The sequence below is a fragment of the Bombina bombina genome, chromosome 6 (genome assembly GCF_027579735.1).
Source record: "Bombina bombina isolate aBomBom1 chromosome 6, aBomBom1.pri, whole genome shotgun sequence".
In the NCBI taxonomy this organism is placed as follows: Eukaryota; Metazoa; Chordata; class Amphibia; order Anura; family Bombinatoridae; genus Bombina; species Bombina bombina.
Genome location: NC_069504.1, coordinates 521199036 through 521216290, shown reverse-complemented (window position 1 = coordinate 521216290; position 17255 = coordinate 521199036). Strand labels below are relative to the sequence as shown.

At 39.7% G+C, this 17255-nt stretch overlaps 1 protein-coding gene across 2 annotated transcripts in view; it reads left to right on the top strand.

Moving 5' to 3' along the window:
- Positions 1 to 13700: 13700 nt before the first annotated feature.
- The window catches only part of TM6SF1 (transmembrane 6 superfamily member 1), a 189901-nt gene continuing 186346 nt past the window's right edge, over positions 13701 to 17255 (top strand). For both annotated transcript variants that reach the window (XM_053717423.1, XM_053717422.1), the window contains exon 1: positions 13701 to 14031. In XM_053717423.1, coding sequence (XP_053573398.1) covers positions 13940 to 14031 — 92 coding nt within the window. In that variant the 5' untranslated portion in view covers positions 13701 to 13939. The remainder of the gene's footprint in view (positions 14032 to 17255) is intronic.

The following is a 17255-nucleotide window of genomic DNA, read 5'->3' as shown; positions in this document are numbered from 1 at the left end:
AGATCGTCATTATTGTTGCCCCGCGGGGCCCCGATCAGAGCATAAGAACTGAGTAGAACAAATAGGCCCATTCTAAACATCTAAAAACTAACAGCTACCCTATCAGGGTTTTGGGATTGTAATATGCGGGTGAGCAGGTGTGAGACTATACTCGTTAGCTAAACGTATCCATAGTGATTAAGACTTGCAGCGACCCTTTCAGGCCCTTTCAACAATATTGTGCGAGTTGATAACTGTAGTGGGAAATTCATGGAATCATTAGAAGCCAAGTGGGCAAGAGTAACTACTAGTGTAGGATTGTGTGTACAATATTTATCTGCATCAGATATCCTCATAACAAATTTTCTATAATGTGAGAATGTGGGTGCTGTCATCTGAATTCCTGTGCAAGGCAATCTTTATATTTAGCACTAGGGTAAGGCGTTGCTGCTATGTAGTCTACATGTTACCTCAACCCTCGCCGCTGCGGCCGTCAGCCACGAGGTGGGCAAGCATAGGTTTATAAAATGTGTATACACCCTTGAGGTAAATAATGCCTACTGTATTTTAGCGCTGATGTTTGACGATCAGTGATCACAAATATCCCCGACATTACCATTGTCTGGCCTCAACAGTTATATATACCCATTAATCCCACTGATAAAATGTATAGTCCTGCTACCTATATAGACAGAGCAATAGTAACAAGTTCTTGAACATAAAACACAAACAAGCAACAATAAACTTTAATGCAGGATAATTTGAGTTTTTAGATAAATGTCCAGAAGTAGTGGAACTTTACCATAGTATTAACCACCTCTTGAGTTTACTTGCCGGACAGTTCCAATCAATGAGCTGGTGTATCTATTCAAAATAGTTATGTAAGGTGGTTTACCAGCATGCAAACAGCTTTTGGTATTTTGCCGCAAAAGAAAGGCTTCATTTATACAAATCATATTATCCTCCGGGCAAGCTGCGAAGAGTGAATAAATTATCTCCCCAGAGTCTTTAACGAACCGGTGGTCTTTACCCGGTCTCCGCTTCATCTGTGTAAGCTCTGGTCGCCTCTCTATTGTTAGACCTTCATCTGTTGTGTCAGGATAGCTCGGGTGTGGGCTGAAAGATGATCCTAGGTCGCCATTGCTGTCATGTGCTCAAAATGTGATCAGCGCCTTCTCTCCCGGTTTGCTCGGCGTGATGGTAAGCGCCATATTGGGAGGTGTAGTGGCGTATTTCTCAATTAGGGCGTCCTGCTCCGTGTATAGGAAATTAGCCTGGGGGGTAATCCTGTAAGTGCCCTGCACTGCTTTATGCTGATCCGGTATGTTTGACATCGGGATAGTTGTCTCTGTGTTACTTGCTTGCCAGAAAGTTGTCTCTTCGCCCTGTTCCGTTGGTAGGTTGATTGCCCTTGGCTGTAAAAGGGGTTCGGTCCTCTCTTCCAGAGGCTGTTCCAATAGGACTGATATATTCCCAGAGGTTGATGTGACTCGTTCTATTAGCAATTGTAAATCCTTCTCAGATGGTGCTTTATTTATGAGGGCCTGAAACAAAGCTTCCACTTTAGCCATTTGATAGTCCCAGTTATTAGAGGGTTCCTCAGTCTGCATTGCTGTATTTGGAATTAATAACGGCTCTCACCGCTCGACCTCACCACCTGGAATAATATAGGCACTCAGTAAGGTGTTATCGGTTATTCAGTAGCTCAAGGTGCCGCGTTGTTCAGATTGACCAAGTCCAGCAAGTAACCCTAGGAGCTTCCTAGGGGGGGGGGGGAACGCTGCCTGTATTGTAGCCGCCGCACCAGGCCTTATTTGTCCGTTTTCGGCTCCAGGGTCATGAAAACAGCCTCTTGACATGTGATATCTATTGTAGAGCTAGTCATACGTTGATATAGAAAAAATAATAATTAAAAAGCTGTGATTTATAAGCAAAAATCGGCGGATTTTATGCAACTCTCCCAGAGCTTGAAAAAGTGTGACTGCACAGAGCCGCTGCTTGGACACGCCCCCAAGTTTGTATTTATTTTAACTAGGTAGAATAGTTACTAAATAGTTATTAACTATTTACTAACTACCTAGTTAAAATAAATACACATTTACCTGTAAAATAAAACCTAACCTGAGTTACACTAACACCTAACCTTACACTACAATTAAATAAATTACCTAAATTAAATACAATTACCTAAATTACAAACAAAAAAGACTAAATTATACAAAATAAAAAAAGAAATGATCAGATATTTAAACTAATTACACCTAATCTAATAGCCCTATCAAAATAAAAAAAGCCCCCCAAAATAAAAAACCCTAGCCTAAACTAAACTACCAATAGCCCTTAAAAGGGCCTTTGTGGGTCATTGCCCCAAAGAATCAGCCGATAGGATTGAGCTCGCATTTTATTGGCTGATTGGAACAGCCAATAGAATGCGAGCTCAATCCTATTGGCTGATTGGATCAGCCAATAGGATTGAAGCTCAATACTATTGGCTGATTTTTTCACCTTTAATTCCGATTGGCTGATAGAATTCTATCAGCCAATCGGAATTAAAGGGACGCCATCTTGGATGACGTCATTTAAAGGAACCTTCATTCATTGTTAGTCGTCGGAAGAAGAGGATGCTCCATGCCGGATGTCTTAAAGATGGAACCACTCCACGCCGGATGGATGAAGATAGAAGATGCCGTCTGGATGAAGACTTCTGCCCGTCTAGAGGACCACTTCTGCCGGCTAGGAGGAAGACTTCTCCCAGGTTCGTTGAGGACTTCTTGCCACTTGGATGAAGACTTCTCCTGGCTTCATTGAGGATGGATGTCCGGTCTTCAAAACTGTAAGTGAATCTTCGGGGGTTAGGTTTTTTTAAGGGTTTTTTGGGTGGGTTTTATTTTTAGATTAGGGCTTTTGGGATGAAAAAGAGCTAAATGTCCTTTTAAGGGCAATGCCATACAAATGCCCTTTTCAGGGCAATGGGGTGTTTAGGTTTTTTTAGTTAGGATTTTATTTGGGGGGTTGGTTGTGTGGGTGGTGGGTTTTACTGTTGGGGGTTGTTTGTATTTTTTTTAGAGGTAAAAGAGCTGATTTCTTTGGGGCAATGCCCTGCAAAAGGCCCTTTAAAGGGCTATTGGTAGTTTAGTTTAGGCTAGGGTTTTTTTATTTTGGGGGGGGGGGGTTATTTTGATGGTTCTATTAGATTAGGTGTAATTAGTTTGAATATCTGATAATTTCCTTTTTTATTTTGTGTAATTTAGTGGGGGTTTTTTTGTAACTGTATTTAATTAATTTAATTTATTTAATTGTAGGGTGATGTTAGGTATTAGTGTAAGACAGGTTAGGTTTAATTTTACAGGTAAATTTGTATTTATTTTAACTAGGTAGTTAGTAAATAGTTAATAACTATTTAGTAACTATTCTACCTAGTTAAAATAAATACAAACTTGCCTGTAAAATAAAAATAAACCCTAAGATAGATACAATGTAACTATTAGTTATATTGTAGCTAGCTTAGGGTTTATTTTACAGGTAAGTATTTCGTTTTAAATAGGAATTATTTGGGTAATGATAGTAGGTTTTATTTAGATTTATTTTAATTATTTTTAAGTTAGGGGGTGTTAGGGTTAGGGTTAGACTTAGGTTTAGGGGTTAATAAATGTAGTATAGTGGTGGTGACGTTGGGGCGGCAGATTAGAGGTTAATAAATGTAGGTAGGTGGCGGCGATGTTAGGGCGGCAGATTAGGGGTTAATAATATTTAACTAGTTTTTGCAAAGTGGGAGTGTGGCGGTTTAGGGGTTAATATGTTTATTCTAGTGGCGGCGATGTCCGTAGCAGCAGATTTGGGGTTAATAAGTATAATGTAGGTGTCGGCGATATCGGGGGCGGCAGATTAGGGGTTAATAAGTGTAAGATTAGGTGTGTTTAGACTCCAGGTTCATGTTAGAGTGTTAGGTGTAAACATAAATTTTGTTTCCCCATAGGAAGCAATGGGGCAGCGTTACTGAGCTTTATGATGCTTTTTTGCAGGTGTTAGACTTTTTTTCAGCCGGCTCTTCCCATTGATGTCTATGGGGAAATTGTGCATGAGCACGTAAAAGCAGCTCACCGCTGCTTTCAGCAGCGCTGGTATTGGAGTGCGGTATGGAGCTCAATTTTTATAAGGAATCTGTTAGAATGGAGATTGGAACGCAACTGCAGTACCTAAAAGTATGTGGAATGTCTCACTTAACTGATAAAATCCTCTATGAGTGAAAAGGATATTCCTCAGTCAAAGTGATTATGCTCAGATTGTTAGAAATGACAAACCTCACAGAATAATCTGCAGGAGAGTTTTAGGTGAAGTTATCACAGATGTTCCAAGATAAATAGCAAAACAAGCCAAATATATAAACCTGAGTAGCAACAGTTCATAGAAGCACAGTAGGAGGAAGCAGCCGCACAAAGTGGATTAAACACAGGCACAGTTCATATTAAGAAGCAGCTTAGGCAGTGTAGCAAGCAAGAGAACAGAATGTATACTGTCCGGTACTGTAAAGCAGTTAAAGGTACCTGAAAGTTGTCCTAATGGCAGGTTTGTGCGAGTTGGTCCGGAGCTGTTTGTCAGTGATCTGAAGCTGGTGCCGGGGAAACCGGAAGTGACGTCACGCTGCAGCAGAGTTGTGTAGTGCTGACAGGCAGCGTTAGGGGAGAGAAGGCAGAAGTGCTGTAACAAGACGGTAAGTGAATGAACTTCAATGAAGTAGTTGATAGTACATTACCGCACTGAGAGAGGCTTTTAGAGTTGCAAGGTATTCTCCTGAACACGGCTGTTAGATGAGTCAGGTGAGAGTAGAAAGTAGTCTCAAAACAGACAATTAAGCTTCTTTGGAAACCTCTGGGGAACGTGAGAGAAACTTCAAAGCTAGTATCCTATAAACAAACAATACTAAGCACAGGTTGAGTGGTGCACAGGTGTCTTAAAGGAGAGTTATCCAATCAGGAGAGAGTGGGCGTACTGGAGAGGTGGAGTAGAATGGTGAAACCTGACAGTACCCCCTCAACAAGGGAGCTGTCCCACAGCGACAGGACCAGGACGATCAGGATGGCGTCGGTGAAACAAAGACAAGAGTCGGGGAGAGTTGAGATTAGAAAGAGGCTCCCAGGAATCCTCATCACTGGAGTAGTTCTTCCACCGAACTAGATACTGTAAGACACCATTAGAGTATCTAGAGTCTAAGATTGAATCAACCTCATACTCATCATCCGCAAGGTTAGCAGGAAGAGGTGGTAACAGGAGCTGATCGTTCCTCGTGCGGACATAGGGTTTCAAAAGCGAAACATGAAACGTTGGGTGGATTTTGAGAGTATGAGGGAGTTGTAGCCTGACAGCATTATCGTTTATGACCTTCTGTACTGGGAAAGGACCAATAAAAAGGCTGGCCATCTTTTTTGATGGAATCTGTAATCTCAAGTTCTTAGTGGAGAGCCATACAAGATCACCAATGGAGTATTGAGGAGCTTTCCTTCGTCTGAGATCGTAGTAGTGTTTCTGAGATTTTTGAGCATCCAGGATGTTTTGTCGAATTGTATCGAAGTTGTGTTGAAGTGAATCATGTAGCTCATCAAGTGTAGGGGAGTCCACAGAGCCTAGAGATGATAGTATGAAATCTGGGTGGTAGGCATAGTTTGCAAAAAATGGTGTCATCTTGGTGGAAGAATGGATAGAGTTATTGTAAGCGTACTCAGCCATGGAGAGGTATTTGACCCAGTCAGTCTGATGGTAGGAGCAATAACATCTCAAGTAATGTTCGAGCCACTGATTCAACCTTTCTGCTTGCCCATTGGTTTGAGGGTGAAAAGCAGTGGAGAAGCGATGATCAATCTGGGTTAGTTCACAGAGTTTAGACCAAAACTTAGAGGTAAATTGTGTTCCTCTGTTGTTAGCATGGGTGGTATGCCATGTAGCTTAATGATGTGATCGATGAAGAGAGTAGCTGTTTCAGAGGAAGTAGGCAATTTGTGGAACGGAACAAAATGGGCCATTTTTGTGAAAAGATCGATGACAACAAGAATAGTAGTTTGAGAATTAGATGGAGGTAGGTCAACTATGAAATCCATTGAAACGTGGTGCCAGGGTTTGGTAGGTACTGGTAAAGACATCAATAAGCCAAAAGGTGGTTTTCGCTCAGGTTTGCAAGTGGCACAGGTTCTACAAGTGGTGATATAATCGTATATTGAGGTTTTCATCCTTGGCCATCAGAAGGTCCTGCTAAGCAAATCAAGAGTCCGACGGACCCCAGGGTGACCAGCCAACGGAGAGTCATGGTAATTCTGTATCAAGGGGACTCTCATCTCAGTTGGTAGAAAAATCTTCTTGCCATGATAGAAAATTCCAGAAGATTTTATGAGGTTAGGTAAAGGTGGTCTTGTTTGTTGTTTACAGTAGTTTCGTAAGTCCGTGAGCATGGGAGTAGTGAGGCCAATAAAACAGTCAGGGGAAACAATTTCCTTCCTAAGAGGGTAGGAAATCGGTTTATCTGGCAAACGGGATAAGGCATCGGCTTTAGCATTCTTGTGAGCTGGTCTGTAAATAATGTTAAAGTTAAAACGGTCAAAATAGAGGCTCCAACGGACCTGTCTAGCAGAAAGAGTTTTGTTAGATTGAAGGTATTGGAGGTTTTTGTGATCAGTGTATATGTTAATGGGTATGTTGGTACCCTCCAAGAGGTGTCTCCAGTGTTCTAGAGAGCGACGAATAGCCAGCAACTCCTTATCCCCAATAGCATAATTCCTTTCCGCAGGAGACATAACTTTAGAATAAAAAGATATTGGATGTAATGGTTCTGTGAGGGATTTTTGTTGTGAGAGCACAGCGCCAATAGCAAAATCAGAAGAATCTACTTCTAGGGTATATTGATAGAGAGGGTTAGGAAATTGTAAAATCGGAGCTGTAGTAAATCTGGATTTCAGGTACTGGAAAGCTTTATCGGCATCAGGTCCCCAGGAGAATGAAGATGTGGAACCAGTGAGGGCTGTTAGAGGTCTCACGATCTTAGAAAAGTCTTTAATAAATTTCCTATAGTAATTGGAAAATCCTAGAAAGCGTTGTAAATCCTTTCTAGAGTTAGGTTGTGGCCAGTGAAGAACTGCATCCACCTTTTCCTTTTGCATTTTTATACCAGAGGTTGAGATATCATAGCCGAGAAAAGAAACTTGGTCAGTATGGAAATTACATTTTTCAAGTTTTGCGTACAGCTTGTGTGCTCTAAGTCTGGAAAGAACTAGACGAACATGTCTGACATGTTCTTGTTGAGTCTTTGAGTATATTAGGATGTCGTCGAGGTATATTACTAGACAAACGTCTAATAAATCTCGGGAATACATCATTGATAAAAAACTGAAAGGTGGCAGGGGCATTGCAGAGACCGAACGGCATTACCAGATACGCGAAGAGACCGTATCTGGTCCTGAATGCCGTCAGCCACTCATGCCCCTGCTTAATCCTGATCAGATTATACGCCCCTCTTAAATCAAGCTTAGTAAAAATCCTAGCCTCTGAGAGTCTTTCAATCATTTCTGGGATCAAAGGCAGAGGATAACGGTTTTTGATAGTGCACTTATTGAGCTCACGGTAGTCTATAATTGGTCTAAGAGTGGAGTCTTTATTTCGTACAAAGAAGAAACCTGCCCCTGCGGGGGAAGAGGAAGGTCTAATGAAACCCTTTTTTAGATTTTCTTCTAAATAGAGTTTAAGGTGCTCGAGTTCTGGATTGCTTAACGGATAAAGGTGTCCATAAGGGATCCGAGCACCTGGTTGCAGGTCGATAGGGCAATCGTATGCCCTATGTGGAGGGAGGTTTTCAGCCTCCGTTTTACTGAAAACATCAGTAAAATCATGGTACTCTGTTGGTAACGTGTCAACCACTGAGGTTGATTGCAGCAGAAAAGAAGCAGGGAAACACGTGTCTTTGCAGTAAACAGAATCAAATTTTATTTGAAAAGGAAACCAAAGAATACTTGGGTTATGGATTTGTAACCATTTTAATCACAAAACAACAGAAAAATGGGGGGAGGGTAAAACATCAAAGGACAAATTTTCTATATGACCAGAAATATTAACTAATAAAGGAACGGTCTCATGTGTTATGGGACCAGAAAACATAAAAGAGCCATCAATAACTTTGATGGGTATAGGAGTCTTCTTCAGGATCAGAGGGATTTTGTTCTTTTCACAGAATACTTGATCCATATAATTCGCAGAAGCCCCAGAATCTATTATGGCATCATCAATCATCGGCAGGCTTTGCTCCAGCTGTAGGGAGAGAGAGATAGTGCAATGAGAAGGTTTCATTTGTTGTTGTAAGGAAGACATTAAAGAATCAGACTTACATTTCTTGTTTTTGGACAAAAGTGAGCACTCCTGGACGGAATGAGAGGAGCTTGCACAGTACATACAGAGGTTTTTAAGCCTTCTGCGTTGTTTTTCTTCAGGTGTGAGTGGACCCCTCAAGAAACCAATCTCCATGGGTTCAGCTTGAACCTTAGCACTTGAGGTGGTGGAGAGGGTTGAGGGTACATAGGAGACCTTTGCCTTAGAATCCATGGCATACTTTTCTGCCTTACGTTCGCGTAGGCGACGATCAATTTGTATAGCGGTTTTCATGAAGAGATCAAGAGTTTTTGGCAATTCAATTCGGGCAAACTCGTCTTTTAATTGTTCAGACAGTCCCAAACGGAATTGGTTCCTGAGAGCAACTGGATTCCATAGAGAATCAGTGGCGTACTGTTTAAAATCCGAAATGTACTCTTCAACCGGTCTCTTACCCTGTTTGAGATTTCTGAGGCTTGTTTCAGCAGTAAGCTGTATATCAGTGTCTTGGAATAACTCGTCCATAGCAGAAATGAAATCTTCTAAGGAGCCTAAAATTGGATCTTGGGTCTCTAGGAATTTGTCAGCCCATGTTCTGGGGTCCCCCCTGAGGAAGGAGATAGTAGTCATAACCTTCACTCTCTCAGTGGGGTATGTTTTAGGCCTCATAGTGAAAAGGAGATAGCAGGCATTTTTAAACTGCCTATAATTTTTACGGTTTCCAGAAAATAAGTCAGGGAAAGGAATCTGTGGTTCAATAATCGCTTCAGTCTGAGTAGCATTTAATGCTAAAGAGTCTTTTATAATACTTCTTAAGGATGCATTTTCAATTTGCAGGTCATGTAATCCCTGAGCTAATTGATCAACTTTTTGAGTTAAGTTGTAAACAATCTGGCGTAGGTCTGCTGGTTCCATTTTGCAAGGCTTAGTATTATATAAGGAATCTGTTAGAATGGAGATTGGAACGCAACTGCAGTACCTAAAAGTATGTGGAATGTCTCACTTAACTGATAAAATCCTCTATGAGTGAAAAGGATATTCCTCAGTCAAAGTGATTATGCTGAGATTGTTAGAAATGACAAACCTCACAGAATAATCTGCAGGAGAGTTTTAGGTGAAGTTATCACAGATGTTCCAAGATAAATAGCAAAACAAGCCAAATATATAAACCTGAGTAGCAACAGTTCATAGAAGCACAGTAGGAGGAAGCAGCCGCACAAAGTGGATTAAACACAGGCACAGTTCATATTAAGAAGCAGCTTAGGCAGTGTAGCAAGCAAGAGAACAGAATGTATACTGTCCGGTACTGTAAAGCAGTTAAAGGTACCTGAAAGTTGTCCTAATGGCAGGCTTGTGCGAGTTGGTCCGGAGCTGTTTGTCAGTGATCTGAAGCTGGTGCCGGGGAAACCGGAAGTGACGTCACGCTGCAGCGGAGTTGTGTAGTGCTGACAGGCAGCGTTAGGGGAGAGAAGGCAGAAGTGCTGTAACAAGACGGTAAGTGAATGAACTTCAATGAAGTAGTTGATAGTACATTACCGCACTGAGAGAGGCTTTTAGAGTTGCAAGGTATTCTCCTGAACACGGCTGTTAGATGAGTCAGGTGAGAGTAGAAAGTAGTCTCAAAACAGACAATTAAGCTTCTTTGGAAACCTCTGGGGAACGTGAGAGAAACTTCAAAGCTAGTATCCTATAAACAAACAATACTAAGCACAGGTTGAGTGGTGCACAGGTGTCTTAAAGGAGAGTTATCCAATCAGGAGAGAGTGGGCGTACTGGAGAGGTGGAGTAGAATGGTGAAACCTGACAATTTTGCTCTACGCTCACTTCTTACCTATTAACGCCGGGTTTATGAAAACCTGTAATACCAGCACTGTAGGGAAGTGAGTGGTGACAATAACGTGCAAGTTAGTATCGCACCGCTCTTACAGCAGAACTCGTAATCTAGCAGTTCATGTAGAAAGCTCCTTTAGTTGTTTCAATCTATCGCAATTTTTAGCTGATACAGCAGCCCACGGAAAAAAAAATATTTTTGCTCAGAGGTGACGTATTCACCTCTTAGCCAATAGCCGTGCGGTAAATCCGGCCCCCATGGACGCAAAGCCAGATTTACCGCACGGCTATTGGCTAAGAGGTGATAACATCACCTTTTAGCTAAAAACGGCGATTGATTAAAACAAAGGAGCTTTCTACATGAAGTATCTAATACTTCATGAATGAAAGTTCCCTTTATTTGTTTCAAAAGTCAATCCTAGCGTTTGTGAAACTCTAGGATTGACTTTCACTTTAATTATGTTTGTTAACCATGAATTGATTTTATGATCTATCGCTTATCCACTATTATGAAAATGTATGTTATTTACATATACCGGAGTATGTTGTGAAAAATATCAAAAAAAGCCAAAAACAGCAAATTTGATTGTTGCATATTATACACTGATACTTCCAATAAATATGTGAATACATGTGAATGGTGTATGTATTGTGATAATATGGGAGAGAGTACCCATATAAATGAGTGTACTTAGTAAAAAAACGAGGGGGGGGAAAGGGAAATAAAAACGTATAAAACATTAGTGAGATAGTGATAAAATATTCAATATAATTGAATATGTACTGGGGATAACACAGTCATAGACACTTATATAATGACTTAATATGTGATAATCAATAAGTTAAAAGATAACACTGAGTGTGATGGTTAAGAGTGTTGCAAGAAGCAATCATTTGTAAAAACACATGGAAGTGACAAGTGTAATCCTTTTTTAATAATATGTATTAATGTGTATCAGAGCACATAAAAATATGGCCTGACATCGTCTGAAAATTAATCAGATCATCATATATGCATAGTCTTTTTACAGAGAAACACCATAATTATTATATTCATTTAATCCTGAAGGTTGTACTGTGTGTGTTGGATACTTTGTCTTAAAGTGAAAGTAAACCCTAGCGTTGTACAAACGCTAGGATTTACTATTGAAACAAATAAAGGGCACTTTCATTCATGAAGTATAAGATACTTCATGTAGAAAGCTCCTTTATTTGATTCAATCACTTGCCGCTCTTAGCTCCTACAGCAGAGTACGGCTAAAAAATTTATTGGTTAAGAGGTGACGTTTTCACCTTTTAGCCAATAGCAGTTTGCTAGCAAGGATCCCTGTTTTAGGCTCTTTAGTTTGATATCAATTTGTATTCATTGTTGTTTTTTTGCCCTAAAAAATTGTTATAGCAAGATTTTGTGTGTTACAGTGCTTATTGGAGATTGATATTCTCTTGTGTTTTATTTGGCTTAATGTGGGGTTACTGGGTGGGTATAGTTTCATGGTGCTTTTTTCTTGCTGTGAGTTGCGCACGCATCCTCAAAAGAATGTTGGCTGCGTGCGCAGCCAAAAGAATCCACCTGGATGCCACAAAGCTGCATCCCGGTGCATTCCGAAAATGGCAGAGTTGTGAAAGAATCCACCAAGGATTCTTTCACAACCCTGCCATTTTCGGAATCCACCTGGAAGCAGCGTAGGTAAACAAAGCCGTAAAAAAAAAATACTCAACCGCACGAAACAACGAAAAAATACGTAACCGCCCGCACAAAGTATAATAAAAAAATACTTAGTTAATAACTATTTACTAACTATTCTACCTAGTTAAAATAAATACAAACTTAGCTGTGAAATAAAAATAAAACCTAAGCTAGCTACAATGTAACTATTAGTTATATAATAGCTAGCTTAGGGTTTATTTTACAGGTAAGTATTTATTTTTAAATAGGAATTTTTAGTTAATGATAGTTTTTATTTAGATTTATTTTAATTATATTAAAGTTAGGGGTGTTAGGGTTAGTTTTAGGGTTATATTTAGGGGTTAATAACTTTAGTATAGTGGCGGCGGTGATGTTGGGGGTGGCAGATTAGGGGTTAATATTCAACTAGTGTTTGCGATGCGGGAGTGCTGCGGTTTAGGGGTTAATATGTTTATTATAGTGGCGGTGTTGTCTGGAGCAGCAGATTAGGGGTTAATAATTTTATTTTAGTGTTGGCGATGCGGGAGGGCCTCGGTTTAGGGGATAATAGGTAGTTTATGGGTGTTAGTGTACTTTGTAACACTTTAGTTATGAGTTTTATGCTACAGATTTGTAACGTAAAACTCATAACTATTGACTTTAAATGGCGGTACGGATCTTTTGGTTATAGAGTGTACCGCTCACTTTTTGGCCTCCCAGGCAAAACTTGTAATACCGGCGCTATGGAAGTCCCATTGAAAAAGGACTTTTTGAAAGGTGCGGTAGTTACGTTGCGTTACGGTCAAAAAAGTGTGCGGTACAGCTATACCTACAAGACTCGTAATAGCAGCGTTAGTGAAAAAGCGGCGTTATGAGGCTTTTTCACTCATAACACAAAACTCGTAATCTAGCTGATTGGTAGGTTATATGCAGGTGTCAAGAAAATTATATGAAAGCATCTTTGCAATAATGCTTTTGAGCACTAGATGGCAGTAGTCTTTAAACAGTGTATTTCTTTGTTAAAAGCATTATTGCAAAACATCTGAAATATAGTGCTCCAGGGCGGAAAGATCTCTCCTGAGCCTACCTACCTGTTTTTCAACAAACAATATCAAGAAAACAAGGTACATTTAAATGCTTTTTGTGCTCACTATCTGAATCATGATAGAAAAATGTTGAATTTCACGTCCCCTTAATATAGATATTTTTGCTTATTGAAGTATTTTTCACACATAATTTCAGTGGTATCTGACATCTAGCTGTGCATCTCAAGTACAACTAGGAAGACTAACATTGTGGCATGGAACACTTCACTTGACTTATTTCACGACAGAATATAAATTTCTATGCAGTTTTTCCATAGTGGGTTTATTTATCACCTTTCATTTTACCTGGCAAATGTCACTGTGGCATGTATCAGGTCTTTGTGACACAATTTACCTAATTCACCATATGTGGTATAGTATTTTTACCATAGCTGTATATACAGCAGGACAAAATTGCTTCATAAAAGAAGAGGATAAACGCTGGTTTGCCCTTTAAACCTGAAGAAACCCCCGGAGCACATTCAGATTAATAGTTTTTATACATCCATTTCCTTTCTAAATGTATAGCCCAAACCCTCTTGCAATTCTCCACTGTTCATTTTGAGATGTTTTGCCCAACAATATATCCCATATTTAAGAAAGGTGCAATCTTAACAATATTTAATTCATCTTGGTCTAAAAATATCTGATTAACAGAAGCTCTGCTGATGCTCCACCCAAAACTGTAAAAAAAATGATTGGCTCTCAACCTCTTCAATCAAGTAAGGGCACGGCTCAGTGGAGGTGTTGTATATTAGCACAGGGCTGAGCTAAACACTGTAGGAATGTAAGGCAGCTCGGTGCTGGAAACAGATGTCAGCTGTGTCAGTGCAAGAACAAGGGGGCTCCGTGTGTCTGTAGCAGTATCAGCTCTCATTGTAACCTTGTGTGCAGGCAGAGCTGCAAGAGGCACCTTGCTCTCAATACTTAAAGCAGCAATGGCACTTACCAATGATTGTGCCTCCCAGTGACCTATGGTGAACAAGAAGTGTGGTGATGTTAGGTATTCTGTAACAAAACATCAGCTTCTATAATAATGAGTGCCCCGGCTGCTACACGGGTTTTTATTTTGTCACTCACTGCCATCCCTGTCACTTATCTCTTCAACTCTTTTTCTACTGCTCATAGGTAAGTCAGTGCACACTCATTTAAGTTCAATTAACTTCTTTGGTTATTGGAGTGGCTTACAATGAGTTGCAGACACCGCTCTGGAAGCCAATGGGTTAATTTATTATTAATATGTTTCTCATTATAATCATTACTATTGTATTTTAGTAAAGGAAATATGAAACCCTTTTACATCAGTAATACATATAAAACAGGGAACTCGATTTTGCACAGATTCTGTAGGCTAAATAAATATTCTGTATTAATGCAGCATTGTTTAATGCTGTGGTAATTTGTGCAAAACTAGATAGGCAAACTGAAATGTTATGAGGTTTTTGTAAGTAGTTTGTCAAGTTAGACTAGATTCTGTTATAGCTTTACACAGGTACATTTCATTATTAGGTTTGGCACAACATTTCTGAAAATCTCTAAGATGAAAATGTTTTTTTTTGTTTGTTTTTTATTTATCAACCATACATGTGATATTAAACAGTGAATATAAGCTAGACTTAAAGGGACATGAAACCCATTATTTGTCTTTCATGATTCAGATATAACATACAATTTTAAACAACTTTCAGATTTACTTATATTATCACGTTTGCTTCATTCTCTTACTATCCTTTGCTGAAAGAGCAGCAATGCACAAGGACTTCCTGAACACATTGGGAGGGCCACTAACAAGAGGTAAATATTATAATGTGCTGCCACCAATCAGTAGCTTGCACCCTGTAGTGCACTGTGTTTTTCCGAGCATACTTAGGTATGCTTTTCAACAAAGGATACAAAGAGATCAAACTAGATAATAGAAGTAATGGAAAAGTTGTTTTAAATGCATGCTCTTTCCGAATTATGAACGTTTAATTTTTACTTTTACTGACCATTTATTTATGTATTCAAGTCAAAGATTAGCTTGAAAATGCTATGTAGATGTATTTTTTCACATTTATTTAGTTATTTAAATAATGAAGCTAGTGTAAATGTTTGTTTCTATAAAGCAGTTTATGTTTAAACCTAGGTTTTTCATTTATCTTTCTTCTGCTGAGGACAGAGGCAGATATAAATCAGGCAATAAAAGACAGACAGTGTGCAAACAAGGCTGTGTGGAATACTGTATAGGGTTGCTAAAGTAAGTAACTAACAATGTTTCCCACAGAGTCTTGTTTGCACACTGTATTTTATTGCCTTTTTCTAATTGTCCTAAGGAGAAGAGAGATAAGTAGAAAACCTAGGTTCAAACATGGTGGCACCCATTACTTTATAGAAATTATTATGAAACCATGAAACAATTTCAGACTTTTATATTACAGGAAAAGGGAACAAAATAAATAATGAACATATATTGCAAAGTACTTTTTTGATTACATATTTTATATTACAATCTAAAACTGTTTAATGCCCCTTTAAGCGCAACAAAGCAGTAACATTGTTACCAGAAAATATATATTTGTGCACAGGTATTGGATAATAAAACCACTTCCTAAAACCTGAAAACATAAATTAGGTTTATTCAGCAACAACAATGTATAAAATAAAATTTAATAAAATACTATGATACAATATGAAAAAAATCTCTTATGGGTCAGAAAATAGGTTTCTTTGTCACTTTAATTTGCAATTCTCCTCCAAGGACAATGCTAAAAACAAGCAAAATAACAGCATTCAAATTTATATTTAAATTTGTGCTTAAAAATGATAAATTGAATGTGATAATATAAATCCAGTGAGGATAAAAAAGGGGTGCAGAGCAGGGTTACTCTCTGGAGTAGGCTAACTAGTCACACCTGTTTACCATCTCCAACCTCTTACAACTGCTGATTAATACGCAGGGTAGTAGAGTTATAATTGCCACAGCAGACATACCATTGCTTACGTTCTTTCCTTCCTTGTTTACAATGACATTACTTCAACCATGTGATGCATGAACTATTGGGCCTCAAGTGCCCCTTCCCATAATCCCATGTAAAGAATGTGCTCTTGTGTGTCCATTTAAAAATAACATTTCTGTCTTGACATTTTATCAGGTTATTTAGATGCTTTCTAAATCCTTAATTAGATACAAGAGACAGTTTGAGAGACCACAATTACTCAGCTAAATATCTAAGGAAAGAAAAAAAAGAAATATATATATATATATATATATATATATAAAACATGGAAGGGAACTGCACTCCAAGACCGGATCAGGTGCACATCCTGTGACTCAGTAACATCCAGCCCTGGGTGCTAAATAGCACTCCAAAAAAGCTGTGATGTCACCAGAGCCACAGGCAGTTAACCCCAGTCCGGAATGGGTGCAAGAACCAAGGGAGATTACAAATAAAAAGTAATACAACACATAGAAACACCCAGCACTCACCAGCTAGCTCACAGCTAAGATAAAGTCACAACTGTAAAGGTTAGTCACCGCATCTGGCCAAATGGGAAAGCCCAGGCACCACGTCAAGGTCCTTTCCTTAGCCTGAGTCTAAGGAAAGGACCTTGACGTGGTCCATATATATATATACACTGCTCAAAAAAATAAAGGGAACACTTAAACAACACAATGTATCTCCAAGTCAATCACACTTCTGTGAAATCAAACTGTCCACTTAGGAAGCAACACTGAGTGACAATCAATTTCACATGCTGTTGTGCAAATGGGATAGACAACAGGTGGAAATTATAGGCAATTAGCAAGACACCCCCAATAAAGGAGTGGTTCTGCAGGTGGTGACCACAGACCATTTCTCAGTTCCTATGCTTTCTGGATGATGTTATGGTCACTTTTGAATGCTGGTGGTGCTTGCACTCTAGTGGTAGCATGAGACAGAGTTTACAACCCACACAAGTGGCTCAGGTAGTGCAGCTCATCCAGGATGGCACATCAGTGCGAGCTGTGGCAAGAAGGATTGCTGTGTCTGTCAGCGTAGTGTCCAGAGCATGGAGGCGCTACCAGGAGACAGGCCAGTACATCAGGAGACGTGGAGGAGGCCGTAGGAGGGCAACAACCCAGCAGCAGGACCGCTACCTCCGCCTTTGTGCAAGGAGGAACAGGAGGAGCACTGCCAGAGCCCTGCAAAATGACCTCCAGCAGGCCACAAATGTGCATGTGTCTGCTCAAACGGTCAGAAACAGACTCCATGAGGGTGGTATGAGGACCCAACGTCAACAGGTGGGGGTTGTGCTTACAGTCCAACACCGTGCAGGACGTTTGACATTTGCCAGAGAACACCAAGATTGGCAAATTCGCCACTGGCGCCCTG